The sequence below is a fragment of the Dromiciops gliroides genome, chromosome 3 (assembly GCF_019393635.1).
Source record: "Dromiciops gliroides isolate mDroGli1 chromosome 3, mDroGli1.pri, whole genome shotgun sequence".
Classification (NCBI taxonomy): Eukaryota; Metazoa; Chordata; class Mammalia; order Microbiotheria; family Microbiotheriidae; genus Dromiciops; species Dromiciops gliroides.
This window is the reverse complement of record NC_057863.1, coordinates 334,557,969-334,577,713: the sequence shown is the minus strand read 5'-3', so window position 1 is coordinate 334,577,713 and position 19,745 is coordinate 334,557,969. Positions and strand designations below refer to the sequence as shown.

Sequence of the window (19,745 nt, the reverse complement as noted above, 5' to 3'; positions counted from 1 at the left end):
CCCCTGTGGGTGGAATTCCAAGACCACAGGCTGTCAGACTGCCAGACTGTCCCCATTACTTCCTTCAAAGCACTTAGCTCAAAATTGGCTCGCTCCAAAATGCCGTTCCTGATTATGAGCACTCTGCTCCGATCACTGCTACTCAGTGTCCCTACCAGCCATTCGGGAAGAACCCTTGCCCAGATGTTGTAGGGGATAGACTGCTTGGCTCTCCATCGGTCAATGATGATTTCCTGGGCCCCTGAAGAACGTCTGACCCTGTGTCAGGTGCTTTGGGGGATGCAAGAGAAAGTATAAGGTGGGGCCCCTCCCCATATGCAGCTGACAATGTCATTGCTCAGTGTTGTTGTTTTTTTAAAGATTTTTATTATTTAAAATTTTTTTAGTTGAACATTGTTTTATCACATCATACAAACCCCAGGCTACTCCCCCACAATGTATGGTCCCCCAAACCAGTGAAATAAAAGGACATTGAAAGTGTGACTGAGCCCAAGAGGCCCTGTGACCTTCCGCTGTAGTTATTCTCCATTTGTCAAAAGAAAGGATAGGCGTACTGACAGCCCAGATGGGGAGATGAGATCAACAAGGCAGAATTGGAGAATAACATAAGACAGCATGTAATAAAGTGCTAGGCTGTCTCATTCAACCATTCACGGGTTCACAGATGTAGAGCTGGGAGGGACCTTCGAAGTCATCTGTAGTCCAACTTCCTCTTTGTATTTTATTTTTTAAATAACACTATTTTATTTTTTAAAAACTCACTGTCACTTCCTAATGACGTCCCCCCTCCTCTTTAACTCTCCCACATGTCAGTGAATAAGGACAGTCAAACAAAATCAACCAACGTATAGGCCACATGGATAAAGTCCTGCTTCACCATCAGTCCTGCATCAATCAGAAGTCTGAACTTGCCATGTTGTTTCCCTTCACATTATCATAGTCTGCTTGTGATTTGTTCTCCTAATTCTGATGCTTTGTTCTGTATATGTTCATTTAAGTCTTTCCCATAATTCTCCGAATTCCCCATATTCATTATTTCTTTTGGATAATAATGTTCCATTAAATAATATTGGAAAATAATATTCCATTAAATCCAAATGGGGGCAGCTAGGTGGCCCAGTGGATAAAGCACCAGCCCTAGATTCAGGAGGACCTGAGTTCAAATCTGACCTCAGACACTTGACACTTACTAGCTGTGTGACCCTGGGCAAGTCACTTAACCCTCATTGCCCTGCAAAAAAACCCAAACAAACAAACCCAAATGATACTTCTCAGTGGACAATCATCAACATTTATTAAGCACCTACTATATGCCAAGCACTTCACTAAGTTCTGGGAATACAAAAAGAAGCAAAAGACAGTCCCTGCCCTTGAAGAGCTTACAGTCTAATGGAGGAGACAACACACCAAAAAACTAACTAAATAAATAAATTATATATATTCACATACATACATACATACATACATACATACATACATACATACATACAAAGCAAACCATAAACAGGATAAATAGGAAATAATTAAAAGAAGGAAGGCACTGGAATTAAGAAGGGTTGGGGAAGGCTTCCTATAGAAGGTGGGGTTTTAGTTGGAATTTAAAGGAAGCCAGGGATGTCAATAGTTGAAGAAGAGAACAGAGAGTGTTCTGGGCTGGGGGAACAGCCAGAGAAAATGTCCAAAGCCAAGAGATGGAATGTCTTATTTGTGGAACGGCCATTACAAACGAATAAATGAACAAACAAATAAATTTGTGTATGCATATGTATTTATATATACAGAAATGCCATACCTGTCAAATAAACATATGTATATATTTATATATCTTATATATAATCTTTTATATACATATCATATGCAAATATCTACTATGTAATGTATAAATATATACTATATATGCATATACACATACACATATATATGTCTGTATAGACATATGTTTTCCCTTTATTTTTTACTTCTTTGGTGATATTACCTAGCAGTGTTATCGTTTCACCAAAGAGTATGCATAATTTATTACCCCCCCATATAATTCTAAATTGTCTTCCAGTTGGACCATTTCACAGCTCCACAAACAAGACATTAGCTTTCTTTGTCTTTCCTTCCTTCCCACAGTTGCCATTTTTGTCTTTTCTCATCTTTGCCAGTCTTAGAGGTGTGAGAGGTAAAATTCAGAGCTGTTTTAATTTGCATCTCCCTCATTATTACTGACTTGGAACATTCTTTCATACGGTTTTGGATAGGTTGCATTTCTTCTTTGTAAAAACTGCCTGTTCTTTTGAGCATTTATATATTGGGGAATAGCTCTCTTTCTTACATGTTTATATTGATTCCCCATTTATCTTGTTTTTGGACCTTTATCAGTTATTTGCTACAAAGCTTTCTTTCTCCTCATAACTGCTTCTCTTCTAGCTTCATTGATTTTGTTTTTACAGAAGCTTTTCAATTTTATGTAATGGAAATTGTCCATCGTATCTTTTTTATGATCACTTCTATCCCTTGTTCCTCATTTCACTGATGAGGAGACAAGCCCAGTGTTGTTAAGTACTCTGCCCAAATTGACACAGGTAGTAAGTGACTGAGCTGGGCTGTGAGCCCGGGTCATCCGACTCCAAATCTAATTCAACAGGAGTTGGAGAAGGGAGAGATCAAGATGGGCTTACCATGACTTCCTTTATTCTCTGCCTTGGCTGCAGGGGAGACTAAAGTCTTCTATTTCTCAGTTAGGTTTTCTGTAACTCAGTGTATGGAGGCTCCTTAGGGGAGCAGAAGTGGGGACCAAGGTACCAAGGGGAGAGTTATATTCTTATAGAAAATAGGACTGGGTACATTTTTTGGTGGGTTTTTTTGCAGGGCAATGAGAGTTAAATGACTTGCCCAGGGTCACACAACTAGTAAGTGTCAACTGTCTGAGGCCAAATTTGAACTCAGGTCCTTCTGAATCCAGGGCCAGTGCTTTATCCACTGTGCCACTAGCTGCCCCTGGACTGGGTACATTTTAAGGGAGAGGCCAAGAAGAACCAAGTCAAATTGCAAAGCAAAATGTCAGTCATTTTACCCAAGTTTGCTAAATGTCCCAAGTATGTAGAAACATGTTATCATTTTGATAATATTTATCAGCACCCAAAATGGTACTGCATTTGTTGATGACTCTTATTTGCACATGGGCAGCTAGGTGGTGCCATAGTGCATAGAGCGCCAGGCCTGGAGTGAGGAAGACTCATCTTCCTCAGATCAAATTTAGCCTCAGATACTTACTAGCTGTGTGACCCTGGGCAAGTCACTTCACCTTGTTTGCCTCAGTTTCCTCATCTGTAAAATTAGCTGGAGAAGGAAATGGCAAACCACCCCAATATGTTTGCTAAGAAAACCCCAAATGGGGACACAAAGAGTTGGCTAGATTGCTAGGCCTGGAATCAGGAAGACCTGAGTTCAAATCCCACCTCAGATACTACTGTGTAACCTTAACCTCTGTTTGCCTTAGTCCAGTGGAAGAGAAATTACAAACCACTTCAGTATCTTTGCCAAGAAAACCCCATGGAAATTATTGGCATGCTATGGTCCACAGGGTCATGAAGAGTTGGACACAACTGAACAACAACAACGATTAGATTGTGGGGTGGGGAGGGAGAAGAAGAGGAAGAAGGTAAAGAATAATCTCCATGAGGGTAAATTCTGTGTCCTAGCTAAACTTGGGTATCTTCCCCAGCACCTAACATAGTGCTTAATAATTGTTTGCACAGTACATAGAAGTGCTTAATAAAAGTTTATTTAATGGATGAAAAGAGAGAAAGAAATGCCACTTAGTCATGGAATTTAACCCCCTTTTTAGAGTGTCTGTATTCAGTCACTGTAGTCTGCTCTCCATCCTCTCCAGAGCAGAGATTTTAATGTAGGAACTCTTGGCCATTTTAGCTTCATCACTCCCTTAGCAAGAAATCTTCTCATACACCCGACATTCTCTGTCCTCTATATACCCGCTGTAACATTCCTCACTGTGAGGATCCCCCCCCTTCCCACACACACACACACACACACACACACACACTGAAGCAAGCCTCCCCTTCAGTAGGAGACACTGTAACCCTGCCTTCCCAGCACACACGTTATAGCACTCCCCACTTCCTCCACACACCATCACACCTCCCACACAAAAATGCTGCAAGATTCTCCACTCCAAGCAAACAGGCTTCCTGACTCAATGTCCTACAGATGTCTAAGGGAGCCTATTCTGTCTATGGGGCATTCCAGGTCTGCTGCTTCCTTATGAAAGACTTGTCTTGGGTGCAGGTACCATGTCAAGGTAGTTATTCTACTCTGCCTGCCTTTTATGTTTTGTCTGTGTGCATGCTGGTCTATCTGTCTTGTCTTTTTTACTCTGCATCACTTTGTTCATGTCTTTCCCTTGTTTCTTTGAATTCCTCTTATTGGGATTTTCTAGGGCATAATAATATTCCATGGGCAGCTAGGTGGCACAGTGGATAAAGCACCAGCCCTGGATTCAGGGGGGCCTGAGTTCAAATTCGGCCTCAGACACTTGACACTAGCTGTGTGACCCAGGGCAAGTCACTTAACCCTAATTGCCCCGCAAACAAACAAAAAACAAAAAACCAACCAACCAAAAAAAAATAATATTCCATAACATTTACATGCCACAATTTGTTCAACCATTCTTCAGTAGAAAGGCACCTGAATTCCTGCCCCCCCCATCCCATTTCTTTGTGTGTTTTTTGCTTCCACAAGAGCATCCCGTGCCCTTTGAAGTATAGGTCTATGCTCAGTGCATAGTCAGATCACTGGGTCATAGGGTATAAGAAGTTTAGCAACTTTTCTCATCTAATTCCAAATTGATTTCCTGAATGACTGAACTGGTTCATAGCTCCACCAGCATTGCATTAGTCTACATATCTTCCCACACCCCTTCTAACATTATCTTTTTCAGTTTTAAAAAAAAATCATCTTTGCCAATTGTCTGGCTGTTATATGAAAACCTGAATTGTTTCAATTCAACTTGAGTTGAAATCATCTCAGACTCTTCCTGACTTTGTCATCCTGGATGAGTGTCATTTAACCTCTCTCAGCCTCAGTTTCTTCATCTGTCAAATGGGGATAATAATAGCACCTACCTCACAAAATCGGTGTGAGGATCAAAGCAGAGAACATATGTAAAGAGCTTTGCAAACCTTAATGCACTGTATAAATGCTAGGTACTATTATTTAGAATAGTCTTTTATATGGTGGTTGACAATTGGCATTTCTTCTTCCGTTCACAGCTTTTGATCAGATACTTATCTGCTGACTTTCTCCTTCTTTAAAAGGTTTCCAAGGGAAGAGCCTTTCCCATCTCCCTTAGTCATCTACAGATGTGGGAAGACTATTAGCTTCAGACTCCCAATTTCCCTCTCCTTCCTAGGATATTGCCTGACTTAACCTTGTGATGTCTTTCTATTTCTTCCTCAGGCTACTGAATGGAGTTCCAACGAAGAAACACGCAGGTCCTGCCAAAGCAAAGGAAAGACTGAAGTATGTGGCCAGGCTTAGCCCTAGGCATCTCTTCTTCCCTCCTCCCTCCTCCCTCCTCCCTCAGGCCCCCAGGGAATGGGAGGGATAGGGGGAGAAGACCTGAAAGGAAAAGACTATGGCATTTGGAAAAACCTTATAAGTGAGACAGAAAATCCCCAATGCTCTTTAGTGCAGGGTATTTTAAATCTCTCTGGGACTCTCTGTGGTTTGTAATTTAGAAGACTATTTCCCCTGCTGAACTCCTCCTTCCCCATCCCTTCCCCACCTAAATGAGATGGGCTGTATCTCCAGCCCTTTGAAGAGTGCTTCACATATAATGGGTGCTTAATAAATGCTTATTGATTGATTGACTGCTTAATGGATTTTTTCCCTTGCTTTCCCACCCCAGGAGGAATGTCAGAACTATGTTCGGGTCTTAATTGTGTCTGGCAGGAAGGTTTTCACGTGTGGCACCAATGCTTTCTCTCCCGTGTGTTCCAGCAGACAGGTAAGGGGTCTTCTGGGTGAGGGTGTGGATGAGTGAGGTATATCCCAGGGCTGAGATCACATGCTAGTTTCTTGGTTGGGGAGAGTCACCAACTAGGATCATCTTCCCAACCTGATTGATGACTGATCAATCCCCTGGAGATTGCGGAAGCCAGTGTCCTCCTGACTGGTGAAGTACAAAGGTTAGCATGGACCTAAAGGATCTAATACCGGGAGAAAGAACCAAGATGGTCTTCAAGGTGTTTCAGGCAATCCTCCAAACACAAGGTCAGAGGAAAGTTACCAGACTAAGGTGGAAAGAAAAGACACAGCTCACAACCACCGCCCCTGGACCAGAGGGAAAGCCCTCATTCCTGGTCATACACACCCTCCCTCCCCACAAGGCTCTCTCTGCCCTTCTCTGTCAATTCCTCTCCTCTTTACTTCCTTCCCAGGCAGGGAACCTCAGCCGGACAATTGAAAAGATCAATGGTGTGGCCCGATGCCCCTACGACCCCCGACACAACTCCACAGCCGTGATCTCGGAGCAGGGTGAGCTGTATGCAGCCACTGTCATCGACTTCTCGGGCCGAGACCCTGCCATCTACCGAAGCCTGGGCAGTGGGCCGCCTCTCCGAACTGCTCAGTACAACTCCAAGTGGCTCAATGGTACAAACCGCCCCCAGCCCCAGAATGTGGGGGCACCATCCCCTTTTCTGATCCTTCCTCCCTGCCTGGGGAACACACATTCATAGAATGTTTAAAAACTCATAACAAAACAAAAACAAAAACAAAACACCCGCAACTGATATTCAGAGATGGGCAACTTAGGGATTACAGCATATTTGGGGTGGCAACAAGGATCAAAGTGTCCTAGCTTCAAGTTCAGCATCTCAAATGTTGGCCAGGTCAGAAAGTAGGCAAAGAATGGGGAGAACAATATTCAAAGATGTATTAGAGGTGATGTAGTGGATGAAGCACGGGCCCTGGATTCAGGAGGACCTGACTTCAAATTTGGCCTCAGACACTTGACACTTACTAGCTGTGTGACCCTGGGCAAGTTACTTAGCCCTCATTGCACCCCGCCCCCGCCCCCAAAAGAGATGTATTAGGAAAGAGATTCAGAAAAAATATTTTCAGAAAGATACCAATGTGAGTCAAAAAGCAAGCAAGCATTTAAATTTTAAAAAATTTTAACATGCTTTATTTTAACATTAATTTTAAAAATTTTAAGTTCCAAATTCTCTCCTATCCCCCTTACTCTCTCTCACCCATTGAGAAGGCAAGCAATATGATATCAATTATGCATGTGAAGTCATGCCGAACATATTTCCATATTAGCCATGTTGAAAAAAAAAGCAAGAAAAATAAAGTGAAAAACAGTATGCTTTAATCTGCACTCAGGGTTCATCAATTCTCTGGAGGTGGATAGCATTTTTCATCATGGGTTCTTTGGAATTGTCATTGATCATTGTATTGATCAGAGTAGCTAAATCTTTCGTGGTTGATCATCATTACAATATAAAGCAAGCATTAATTAAGCACCTACTGTGTACCACACACTGTGGTAGGTACTTGAAAGGGAGATTGGAAGGGGTTCTTTCTCCCCCTTTTTTTTTCTCCTACTATTACCATTATCCTCTGTGTGGATCATTTCAAGTTGGCAATATGAGCCTGGGAATCTTGATGGCTCTCAGCTTACTGTCTTGGGGAAGGAAGCTGCTTGGGATAGTGGCAGGATTTCTATCAGAACACAGTATGGCACAATGGAAAGAGCACTAACTTTGGAGTCAGAGGAACTGAGTTCAAATTCTGACACCGATAGTTACTACCTGTGTGATCTTGGACAAATCATTTAAACCTCCCTGGACCTGTTTCCTCATCTGTAAAATGACTCGGTCTATGAGGTCCCTTCTAATAATATAATATAGCTCTATTGTAATATTATATATAATGATAACGTATAATATATCTAGTTATGGTATGATCCACATTATAATGTGATATCTAGCTCTAACTCTATAATATGTAATATCATTGCTATCTTGGGTATAATCTATGTCATACTATAATATCTAGCTCTAGATCTACAAAAGATACAATATAATATCTATCTCTGTTATAATCTATATCCTGATATAATCTATTGCTCCAGTTCTATAAGTAAGTATAATTAAGCAGTTCCATAATCTCCTCCTTCCTATCCCCTTCCTCTTCCTCTCTGCTTGATTTCTCTCCTCTTCCTCCCTTGAACCTTCTCCAGAGCCCAACTTCGTTGCTGCTTATGACATCGGGCTGTTCGCCTACTTCTTCCTGCGAGAGAATGCGGTGGAGCACGATTGTGGGCGCACCGTCTATTCGCGCGTGGCCCGCGTGTGTAAGAATGACGTGGGCGGGCGCTTCCTGCTGGAGGACACATGGACCACCTTCATGAAGGCTCGTCTGAACTGCTCCCGCCCAGGGGAGATCCCATTCTACTACAATGAACTCCAGAGCGCGTTCCATCTCCCCGAGCAGGACCTAGTCTATGGTGTCTTCACCACCAATGTGTGAGTTCCTGCTGTTCCCCACCCTACTGGCCGTTAGAACTCCCGACTTGACTGTGTAGCCCTTAACCCAGGAAGGCGGGAAGGAAACAAACATTTACTAGGCTCCTACTGTGTACCAGGCACTGTACTGTAAACCTGGGAAGGGAAAAAACATTTAAGCTCCTACTGTGTGTCATGCACCATGCCAAGCACTTTACAAATAGCTCATTGGATCTTCACCACAATCCTGGGAGGGGTGTGCTATTATGACAGACGGAGGTTCAGTGACTTGCCCACAGTCACACAGCTAGTAATTGTCAGAGGCTGGATTTGAACTCAGGTCTTCTTGACTCCAGGATGAGGGCTTCATACATTGTACCCACCTAGCTGCCTCACCCAGCCCTCTGGAATCCTAGTTTTTTCTTTATCCACAAGTCAGGCAGCCTTGGAAGAATGTCAAATTGAAACTCATCTACATAAAGAAGATAGTGAGATACATGGGAATGGATGAGATGTCTGAGAAAAAGAACAGAAGGGTCAAGACTAGAAGTTGGGCAAGAGAAGGGACAGTTAGAGAGACAGGGTGAGAGCCAGGATGGAAATCAAGGGAGAAACCAAGGAGAATGGAGTGGTTAGCAATACTCAGGATTCTTGAGCTGGAAGAGACCTCAGAATGAATCTAGTTGTATTCCTTTTCATTTAACAAATAAGTTAATTGAGACCCACAGAGGCCATGTGACTTGCCCAAGGTCACACACCAGGTGCAGTACTTGGACCCAGATTCTTTAGCTTCTTGATCCATTGCTCTCTAAACCACACGCCATGTTTCACATGTGTTAAGGAGATGCCTGCTGAAAATGCCTTTGGATTTGATATTTAGGTGGTCCCCAGTAGCCTTCAAGAGAGCAGTTTTAGTAGCAATGTTTGGGAATGGAAGACAGATTGCAAGGTGTTAGAGGGAAGTGGGTGGTGAGGAAATAGAGGCAGTGAGTATGGACTTCTCTTTGGAGAAGTTGGCAGGAGAAAAAGAGACATGTCTAATTGGAGGGAATAACAGGGCTGGGAGAAGCTATTTTAGCATGGGGGAGACCTGAGCATGTTTTCAGGCAGACAGGAAGGAGCCAGTCAGTGTGAAGGGAGAAACTAGAGATACAGAAGGAAGAGGAGAAGATCATAACTGCCAGAGGGTGGTCCCTGAGGAGCAGAGCGGGTGGTAGGATCAAGAATACAGGGGGTAAGGGCAGCTGGGTGGTGCAGTGGATAAAGCACCGGCCCTGGATTCAGGAGGACCTGAGTTCAAATCCAGCCTCAGACACTTGACACTTAATAGCTGTGTGACCCTGGGCAAGTCACTTAACCCTCATTGCCCCACCAAAAAAAAAAAAAAGAATACAGGGGGAGACCTTGCAAAGGAGAAGGGACACCTTGTCATTCAAGAAGAGAGGAAAAAAAAGTGAGAGTGGATGAGGATATAGACAAATTCTGAGGTGAAGACGTTGTGTTTTGAAGCCAGAGCAGGGGTGATTTTTGTTTCTAAAAAGGATTTCCCCATTTTGTAGATGATGAATTAGAGTCTCAAGGAGGTTAAATGATTTACCCATGGTGAGCTGGGATTTGAATTCAGGTCCCCTGGCTCCAAGCCCATTGCTGTTTTTTACTACATTATTCTGGTTCTGTCTGTGCCTGTGGGAAGAAGTTAATGTGTTCTCTATGATTCTGTTGGGTAGAACTAGGGTTTATTGGTGAGATGTTTCAGGGAGACAGATCCGGGCATTTTAGCTACACAGTAATGGGAGAGGCCACCTTGTATAGCAAGGAACTTTTCAAGGAGAAACTTATACAATGACCTGATAGTAATATTGTAGAGGGGAATCCACATTGGGTGAAAGGTTGGATCAGATCCTCCATTCATGTATATTTTCACTCCTAGAGTCTCTGACCTTCCCCACTGACAGAACCTCCAGGAGATACTATTCACTCACCATTATCTAGGACGATCCTAACTCAAAGATGAAAAGGCAGACTTCCTGTGTTCATAATATAGCACCCTCGCCAGGTGGGAGGGAGAGGCTTGGGCAGTTTCCCTGACGGACAGCCATGTGAGGCTCTGTGCTGAATATAGGGAGAGATTTGTGATTCCTGATGAGCTGAGAGACCTTTGAAGCTGGGGTGGTGCCTGGATGATTCCTTTGCTCTCCTTTTTTTTCAAGAGGATTACTGGGACTAAAATTATATCTGACTGTAACACATCAGATATTTTCAGTCTAAGAGTACCCCAGGCCAAGAGGGTTAACAGTTAATTTAATCTTGGCTAGCCGAGTTCCCCAGGGGGAAACTAGGTGGCACAGTGAATAGAATGCCAAACTGGAGTTAGGAAGACTCATCTTCATGAGTTCAAATCTGGCCTCAGACACTTACTAAGCTGTGTGACCCTGGGCGAGTCACTTAACTCCGTTTGCCTCAGTTTCCTCATCTGTAAAACGAGCTGGAGAAGGAAATAGCAAACCACTTCAGGATCTTTGCCAAGAAAACCCCAAATGGGGTCACGAAGAGGAAAACATGACTGAACAAGAACCAAAGCTCTGACATCCAATGCTTATTACGTAAAATGTCATCGTGAATAGCAAACCAACACATTTATCAAAGCAAACAGTAAAAGAGTCATCAGGGAAGTGACAGTGATTAATTTAGACAAGTAGTTCTCCAGCTTTTTGGTCTTACGATCCCTTTACATTCTTAAAAATTACAGACCCCAAAGAGCTTTTGTTTATGTTAGTCATGTCTATCGATATTTACCATATTAAAAATTAAAACTGATAAAATTTTAAAGTAGTAATTTGTCAAAAAAATAACAATGGTAAATCCATTTGTATATTCAAATGTTTACAGACAATTTTTTCATGAATATAACTATATTTTCCAAAACAAAAAACAATTATGCGTGGCATTATTTTACATATTTTTGCATATCTCTATACTGTCTGGTTTCATAGAAGACAGCTGGATTCTCATATCTGCTTTTGCATTCAATCTGTTGCAATATGTTTTTCTGGTTGAAGTATATGAACAAAATCCAGCCTCAAATAGAGAGGTAGTTGGAAAAGGGCGTCCATTATTATAAAAATAGTTTTGACCTTGAGGGAGGGCCCACAGGCATCCTCAGACCACATTTTGATAACTGATGATTTCAAACATGCCTCCTGAAACCTAATATAAACCAGACTAAAACATAATTGGGAAGTAGCAAAATAAAAATACAGTTGAACAGAGATAATGTTAATATGTGGTTTTCTAAGTCAATATGTGGCCGAAAGAGATCCTTGTGGTGTAGTGTCCCCTCCTTTCTTTTCTTTTTGTTTTATTTTGTTTTGTGTGGGGTTTTTTGTTTGTTTTTGTTTTTGCGGGGCAATTAGGGCCAAGTGACTTGCCCAGGGTCACACAGCTAGTGTCAAGTGTCTGAGGCCGGACCTGAACCCAGGTCCTCCTGAATCCAGGGCCGGTGCCCCATCCACAGCGCCACCCAGCTGCCCCCATGTGTCCCCTCCTTTCTATTTGAGTTTGATAATACTGATTTAGATGATAAAATACACAAGAGAAGAGGGTTTCTGTGGCTCAGGAACAGGTGAAATCTCAGCTCAGCTAAGGAAAGAAAAGTCTCACCTGAGAAGTCTGCTCAGCACCCTCTGGGAGTGCAGGCAATGGGAATTAAGGGACATGCTGAGGGTGTCGCCTTTCTCCACATGCCTGGGGGCACACATAGCACACAGAGTCACAAGGTTGTCCTTCAGTGAACTGCCCAAGCTCCCCTAGGAGGGGAAATTCACAGGAGCAAATGCACCATGTTGTCCAATGGAGTGGAAAAAGAAGCATGGGTCACCGGATGCTGTCAGAATTTAAGTGGTGGAACAGTGGGGAGGAATAATCTATTCTGAGAGGATGAAGCTACCTCTTCTTCAGTAGCCATAGCCTGTTCAGGTAATTTTATTATAAAGAATAACGTTCCCCGTTATTGAGCCCTTCATAGGGGGCTCTTTTTGAGTACTTTTCTCACAACAACCACGGGAGACAGGGAATTATGAACATTATTATCCCACTCAAAATTTCAAAAAAAGAATGTAAAAAACAATTTTGTTTTTAAAAAGGAGTTCCCCATTTTGCAGATGATGAATTAGACTCTCAGGGAGGTTAAATGATTTACCCTTGGCTACACAGATAATAAGTATCTATATTGGGATTTAGTGGATAGAGTTCTGGGCCTGGAGTCCTGAAGATCTGAATTTGAGGCCTACCTCAGACACTTAACCAGCTCTGTGACCCTGGACAAGTCACTTCCCCACCACCTGCCTCAGTTTCCCCATGTATAAAATGAAGATAATAGTAGAATCTACCTCCTGGGATTTTTATTGAGGATCATATGTTCATAAACCATTTTGCAAACCTTAGAATGCACTATTAATGCTAGCTATTTAGTAGCATAGATATAAATATGGAAGGAACCTCAGAGGCCATTTGGTTTGACCTTTCATTTTAGAGGTGAGAAAACTGAGGTCCAGAGCAGTTTAAGGGAGTCACCCAGGGAGGCCAGCCTCTCACAGGAAGTGTGTGGTGGGGCCAGGATTCAAACTCAGGTCCCAGGACTCCAAATTCACTGCCCTTTCTATTGTCCCAATTTTCTTCCCCTTGAACCCAGGTCCAGTGCTATTTCAGTCTGGACACATCCAGGACTTGATCCCTCTCCTGACTCCAAATGTAATATTCTTCCCAGTGTACCTCACTGCCTCCCTGGGGCGTGTATGTAATTGTGGACCAAAGAAAGCATGAGTTATATCAGATCTGTCGCTGTTTAGGAATTTTAGAAACCAGAGCAACAAAGCACTGGGGTGGACACTGGAAGAGCTTCTTTACATGGGCTTTTTTTTGTAAGGGTTGGCCATGGGTAGGCGGCACAGAAGCTATGAACAGGTCTGAAAAAGCCAGATCCAGGATGCGAATCATAGTCAGGTCTAGGGCTAGAAGGGACTGCCTAGACCACCTAGACTACCCTCTTCATTTTTTAAAATAATTTTTTTTCAACTAACAAAAATATGTTGTTTTTTTCCTTCCTCCCACCAATTCCACTGTCCTGCTGTTGGAAAAAAAAAGGAGAAGACGAAATCATTTTTTAACAAATATAGGAGGCAGCTAGGTGGCTCAGTGGATAGAGGTCCTGGAGTCAGAAGGACCTGAGTTCAAATCTGACATCAAACACTTACTAGCTGTGTGGCCCTGGGCAAGTCACTTAACCCCAATTGTCTCATAAAAAAATAATAAAATGTACATAGTATAACAAAACACATTTCCACACTGGTCATGTTTTAAAAAAATATGGTTCCCTTTATACCTCTGATTCCATCTCCTTTCCTTCAGGAGATAGGCAGGATGTTTCATCATTTATCATCTGGATTCTCTCAATCCTTTCATTTTACACATGAAGAAAATAGAAGGCCCAAGGATTTGCCCAAGGTCACCTAGGTAGTAAGCGGCAGGGATTGATTTCAGAGCCAACAGCACAGTTTGTCATTTGCTGTAGTCATTTTTCAGTTGTGTCTGACTCTTCATGACCCCACTTGGGGTTTTCTTGGCAAAGATCCTGGAGAAGGAATAGGAGTGGTTTGCCATTTCCTCCTCCAGCTCATTTTACAGATGGGGAAATTGAGGTAAACAGGGTTAAGTGACTTGCCCAGGGTCACACAGCTAGTAAGTGTCTGAGGCTGGATTTGAACTCAGGGAGATGAGTCTTTCTGACTCCAGGCCCAGTGCTCTATCCACTGTGCCACCTAGCTGTCCATAGCACAGCTTGGGAAAGCCACAAGTCAGAAACCAGTCCGATATCCAGAAGTCAGACAGGGTCAGACAGCAGCCAGAAACAGATGGTAGACAGTGTGGGAGGCGGAGCCCAGACAAGAACATATGGAGGAGCATAGAAGACTGGGGCAGGTGGAGATTTTTGCCTCCAATGTAAAGGCATTGCATCCTTACCTCTCTAGTCAGGCAGGAGCTAGTCCCTATGTGCATCCAGCCTGTGGGCCTGCAGGAGTTAAAAAACTGACCTGGGTGAGGGGTCCAGGACACTCTCTACCAGCAGTTCCTGGCATTTTCTTTGTAATGGTATTTGCTGAAAGGAAGTGGTTTGTTTTTGGTTTTTTTTTTTTAAAGGAAGTTTGGTTTTTTTTTTCTGAAAGGAAGGTTTTATTACCTCTCACATCAGATACTTGTCAGGATGATCTTGAGCAGAAGGCTGTGTGCGCTGCAGCTGGGGAACAGCTTCTGTTTGCTTATCAATCAGTGAGCACTTATTAAGCCCTTCCTATTATGAGGCAAAGCGCAACAAGTCTTGGACATGGAATCGAGAGACCTGAGTTCCAGTGCTGCCTCAGTCACTTAATAATTCTATGACAATGAGCCAAACGGTAATTTATCCAAACCCGTTTTCTCATCTGGGGGTAATAATTATCACACCTCTTAGCTGTCAATACTAGAGCCCTATATGAATATGAATTATTATTCTGGAGGAGTTGCTATGGGGGAGGAGGAGGATTCTACTGCTTTCCGCTAGCCATAGTTCTGAGACCCAAGTCTGTCTGTTGTTATTCAGTCATATCTGACTCTTGGTGACCTCATTTGGCATTTTCTTGGCAAAGATACTAGAGTGGTTTTCCATTTCTTTCTCCAGCTCATTTTACAGAAGAGGAAAATGAGGCAAACAGGGTTAAGAGACTTGCCCAAGGTCACACAGCTAGTAAGTTCCTGAGGCTAGATTTGAACTCAGGTCTTCCTGACTCTAGGCCAGGTGTTCCATCCACTGTGCCATCTAGCTGTCTAATCCAAGCAATAATCCAGCTCCCTCTCCTCCATCTGCCTCCAGATTCCCAGGTACTGATCTCACTGCACCTGCTCCTTATTCTATCTTCCTCTCTCCACTCCTTGCCATCAGTTCAGGTGTGGGCCTTCCCCTTACCTTGTTCTTAGGAAGAGAATTCAGAGAAATCTGTAGCCTTGGGCTGGGAGGCAGCTGGTGGTGGTCTAGACTCAAGACACTCACAGTGATTAAATTTTGCTAATCTGATCCAAAAAAAGAGAGGGGAGGGGATCAAATTATCAAAATAAAAAATGAATAAGGTAAATTTATCACAGAAGAAAATACACTGGGTTATCAGAAAATCCTATATGCAATTATATGCTAGCAAAGCTGCAAATTCAAAAGAATTGGGTGATTACCCACAAGAATATAAAATACTTAAATTAACAGAACATGAGCTAGAGATTCTAAACAACCCAGTCTCAGAAAAATTAAATTGAGCAGACTGTAAAGGAAGTACCAAAAGGGGAAGAGAGAAAATACCCTGGTGCAGACAGACTTCCAGATGAATTCTATCAAACATTTAAAGATAATTAAAACTTATGCTATACAAATGATTCTCTCGTAATTGAGAAGGAGAGCATCTTACCTTTTATGAGAACAATATGGTCTCAAGACCTAAACCAGTTTTGTTAATGAATTTTTTTATGTAAAAACTTTAAATAAAACCCTAGCAAATGGACTACAGCATTGTGGTAGAGAGCTGGTTTCTAAGTCAGAAAGACCTGAATTCAGGTCCTGCCTTTGATCTGCACTGGCTGCACAAGTCACTTAACCTTTTAAATGTTCTAGGTCAGTAGTGTCGAATTGAAACAGGAGCCACTAAGCCATACTCAAGGATCCCTGCGGGTTACTTAGAAAACCCTAACTTAACATTATCTCTATTCTATTCTATTTTGGGGGCAATTGGGTGGTGCAGTGGATAGAACGCTGGGTCTGGAGTCACAAAGATTCATCTTCCTGAACTCAGATCTGGCCTCAGACACTTAATAGTTTTTTGACCCTCGGCAAGTCACTTAACCTTGGGTCCCTCAGTTTCCTCATCTGTAAAATGAGCTGGAGAAGGAAATATAGTATAGTATAGTATAGTATAGTATAGTATAGTATAGTATAGTATAGTATAGTATAGTATAGTATAGTATAGTATAGTATAGTATAGTATCTCTGCCAAGAAAACCCCAAATGGCTGAACAACAAAAACAAACTCTGTTTTTATTTCTTTTGTTAATATTTTCCAATTACATTTTAATCTGGTTCCCACGCATCTCCAATTAGGCCTGTTTGACACCTCTGTTCCAGGTAACTCTCAAGGATCATGAGTTCCAGAGAACATGCCAACCCTTATTGGTGGAGATAGTTTCCTCACCTGGGAACTTCCTATACCAGTGAAACCCCAGGTTCAGTCCCTATCTCTTATACTGTGTGAAACACATTATTCACTAGGATCAAGTTGGATTTAAACCGGGATGCAAGGAAATATTAGGAAAACAAAACAACCTACCCAATAAAAGATCTGGATAATGGCAGGCTATTAAGGGGAACCAAGATTCCCAGGATTTTAGAACCTGTATGAGACCTTAGTAATTCAACCTTGTAATCTTACAGATGAAGAAACTGAGGCACAGAGAACTGAAGTGAGAGGCCTCTGGCCCCATGGCTAGCAAATAGCCAAGCTAGGATTAAACCTGGACTGCCTGATCTGAGCCTTGGCCCCAGGCTATGCTGAGGGTGGGGATAGAAGGGGTACTGGGGGTGAAAGAGCCAGATCAAAGATTTTTGCCTTTTAACATGTGAGTTACCACACACATGTGCATATAGGGGGAAAATGAAACCCTGTGTAGTGTGAAGGAAAACACTTGACATTGACTTTGATTATAGATACAAAATAAGAGAAAACTGTAATAATTTTGTCTGTGAAGAGATATAAAAATACCTAATTCTAATCATAGACGAGTATGTGATTTGCTTACCATGGAAGCCTAGCAGCGCTGGATTCTAGAGTTGGAAGGGAATTGAGAGACCATTTAATCCAATTTCCCACTCGTGAGAATCCATCTTTCAGCATCCAGCCTTCAACCAAAGTAGGAGGGAGACAATGGGGAACTAATTTTTTTTAAATGTTAAAAATAAACAAATAATAAGTATTAAAAATTTTTAAAAAGACTTAAAGTGAAGTTCCTCCTCTGGCAGCCTGGTGCACCGAATACCAGTTGTCTTCCTTTTGCTGATAGTCTGTAGTATCTGCCATAGTAGTCCAAGAGACGGGAACTCTGGGTTCTGGTCCTTCCTCCTTCGGTAACTCCTGTGTGACACCTTACTTCACCTCTGGGTCTCATCAGCTAAATGGGGGTGGGAGTGGGGGTGGAGTAGATGATCTCTGATGCCTTCAAGCTGTCAAAGGCTGATACTAGGAAAGTGACCTATGGGGTGCTTCTCTTCAGAGGCAGCTGAGTGATGTAGGAGAAGATAGACCAGGGACGTTGGAGTGGGGAAGACCAGATTTGAATCATGCCTCAAATATTTGCTAGCTGTGGGATTTGGGCAAGTCTACTCAGCCTCTCTCTTTTTTTTTTTTTTTAGTAAGGCAATTGGGGTTAAGTGACTTGCCCAGGGTCACACAGCTAGTAAGTGTTAAGTGTCTGAGGCCGGATTTGAACTCAGGTACTCCTGAATCCTGGGCCGGTGCTCTATCCACTGCGCCACCTAGCTGCTCCTACTCAGCCTCTCTTGGCCTCAGTTTTTTTCACCTGTAAAATGGGGATAATAATAGCATCTACCTCCCAAGGGTTGTTGTGAGGATCAAAGGAGGTAATGTGTAGAAAGTCCTTTGTACAATTTACAAATATACAAATGTAAAAATGTATAAATATATTTATATTTGGTGGCTAGGTAGCACAGTGGCTATATACATATATATTTATATAGACATAAACATAGATATATAGACATAAACACAGACACAGACACAGATATAGACACAGACACAGACACAGACACATAGACATAGACACAGACACAGACACAGACACAGACATAGACATAGAAATAGACATAGACATAGATATAGACACAGACACAGACACAGACACAGACACAGACACAGACACAGACACAGACACAGACACAGACACAGACACAGACACAGACACAGACATAGACATAGACATAGACATAGACATAGATATATGCAGCTAGGTGGCATAGTGGATAAAGTGCCAGGCCCTGGAGTCAGGAAGACCTGAGTTCAAATCTGGATTCAGACACTTCCTAGCTATGTGACCCTGGTCAAGTCACTTAACCCTGTTTGTCTTACTGTCCTCGTTTGTCAAATAAGCTGGAGAAGGGAATGGCAAATTACTCCAGTGTAGTTTCTAGAATTAAGAGAGGGCACTAGTGAATGCTTTTCAACATCTCCCAAGGAAGTGTGTACCATAAAATTATTTAATTATATTGTCATCTTGTTTCATGTAATTGTATATAGATAGCGTAATCTCCCTGAGGGTCAGGGACTATTTCATCTGACTTCTGGCTCCCTCCTGGCATAGGGGCTCACTATATGCTTTTTGGTCCATGGTCTCAGTTTCCTCATTTGTAGAATGAGGAGATTGGGTTAGGTGTTCTCTGAGGTCCCTCCAGCTCTAATTCGATGATATATCTTGGCTTCCCCATTAGATTGGGAGCTTCCCAGATAGGCCTGTGTCTTTTCCTCGGGGGCAGCTTAGGTGGGGCAATACCTAGCTCATTGGGTGCTGGGCTGGCCATGTCCTTCACAATTGGAAAGAGTCATGATTTTCATTGGCATGGGTGCCCATGCCACCAAGGAAGAGCATCACCCCCACATTCTGTGTAGACAGCTTTCATGATCCACTGTGGCTTAACCCCACCCCCACCAACCCCCACCCCTGTGGCCAACCTGCTGGTGACAAGCCTCCATTTCCTCATCTGTAGAATGAGGAGATTGGAGTAGGTGGTCTCTGAGGTCCCTTGCAACTCTAAATCTATGGTATATCTTGCATGTGCTGTTTTACCCATTAGACTAGGAACTTCCGAGATATGACTGTGGGTATTCCTGGGTTTTCGACCAGCCAATCAACATTTATTAAGTCCCTACTATGTGCCAAATACTGTGTAGGCCCTCGGGATTCAAAGAAAAATAATGAAACATAACCTTGTTCTCAAGGAGTCTATATCCTATTGGGAGAGAAATGCACATAAACAAGCACATATATGCATGTATAGATAAATATACATAGACGTGTATAAACACATATATGTATGTATGTGTCTGTCAATCAATAAGTATCTATCAAGCACTGACTATGTATCAGGCA

At 42.5% G+C, this 19,745-nt stretch overlaps 1 protein-coding gene across 6 annotated transcripts in view; it reads left to right on the top strand.

Moving 5' to 3' along the window:
* SEMA5B (semaphorin 5B) overlaps positions 1 to 19,745 on the top strand; it is a 198,173-nt gene that overhangs the window by 152,813 nt on the left and 25,615 nt on the right. For all 6 annotated transcript variants that reach the window (XM_043996519.1, XM_043996518.1, XM_043996520.1 and 3 more), the window contains 4 exons: positions 5,461 to 5,523; positions 5,912 to 6,010; positions 6,444 to 6,657; positions 8,252 to 8,537. In XM_043996519.1, the coding sequence (XP_043852454.1) occupies positions 5,461 to 5,523; positions 5,912 to 6,010; positions 6,444 to 6,657; positions 8,252 to 8,537 (662 nt within the window). The remainder of the gene's footprint in view (positions 1 to 5,460; positions 5,524 to 5,911; positions 6,011 to 6,443; positions 6,658 to 8,251; positions 8,538 to 19,745) is intronic.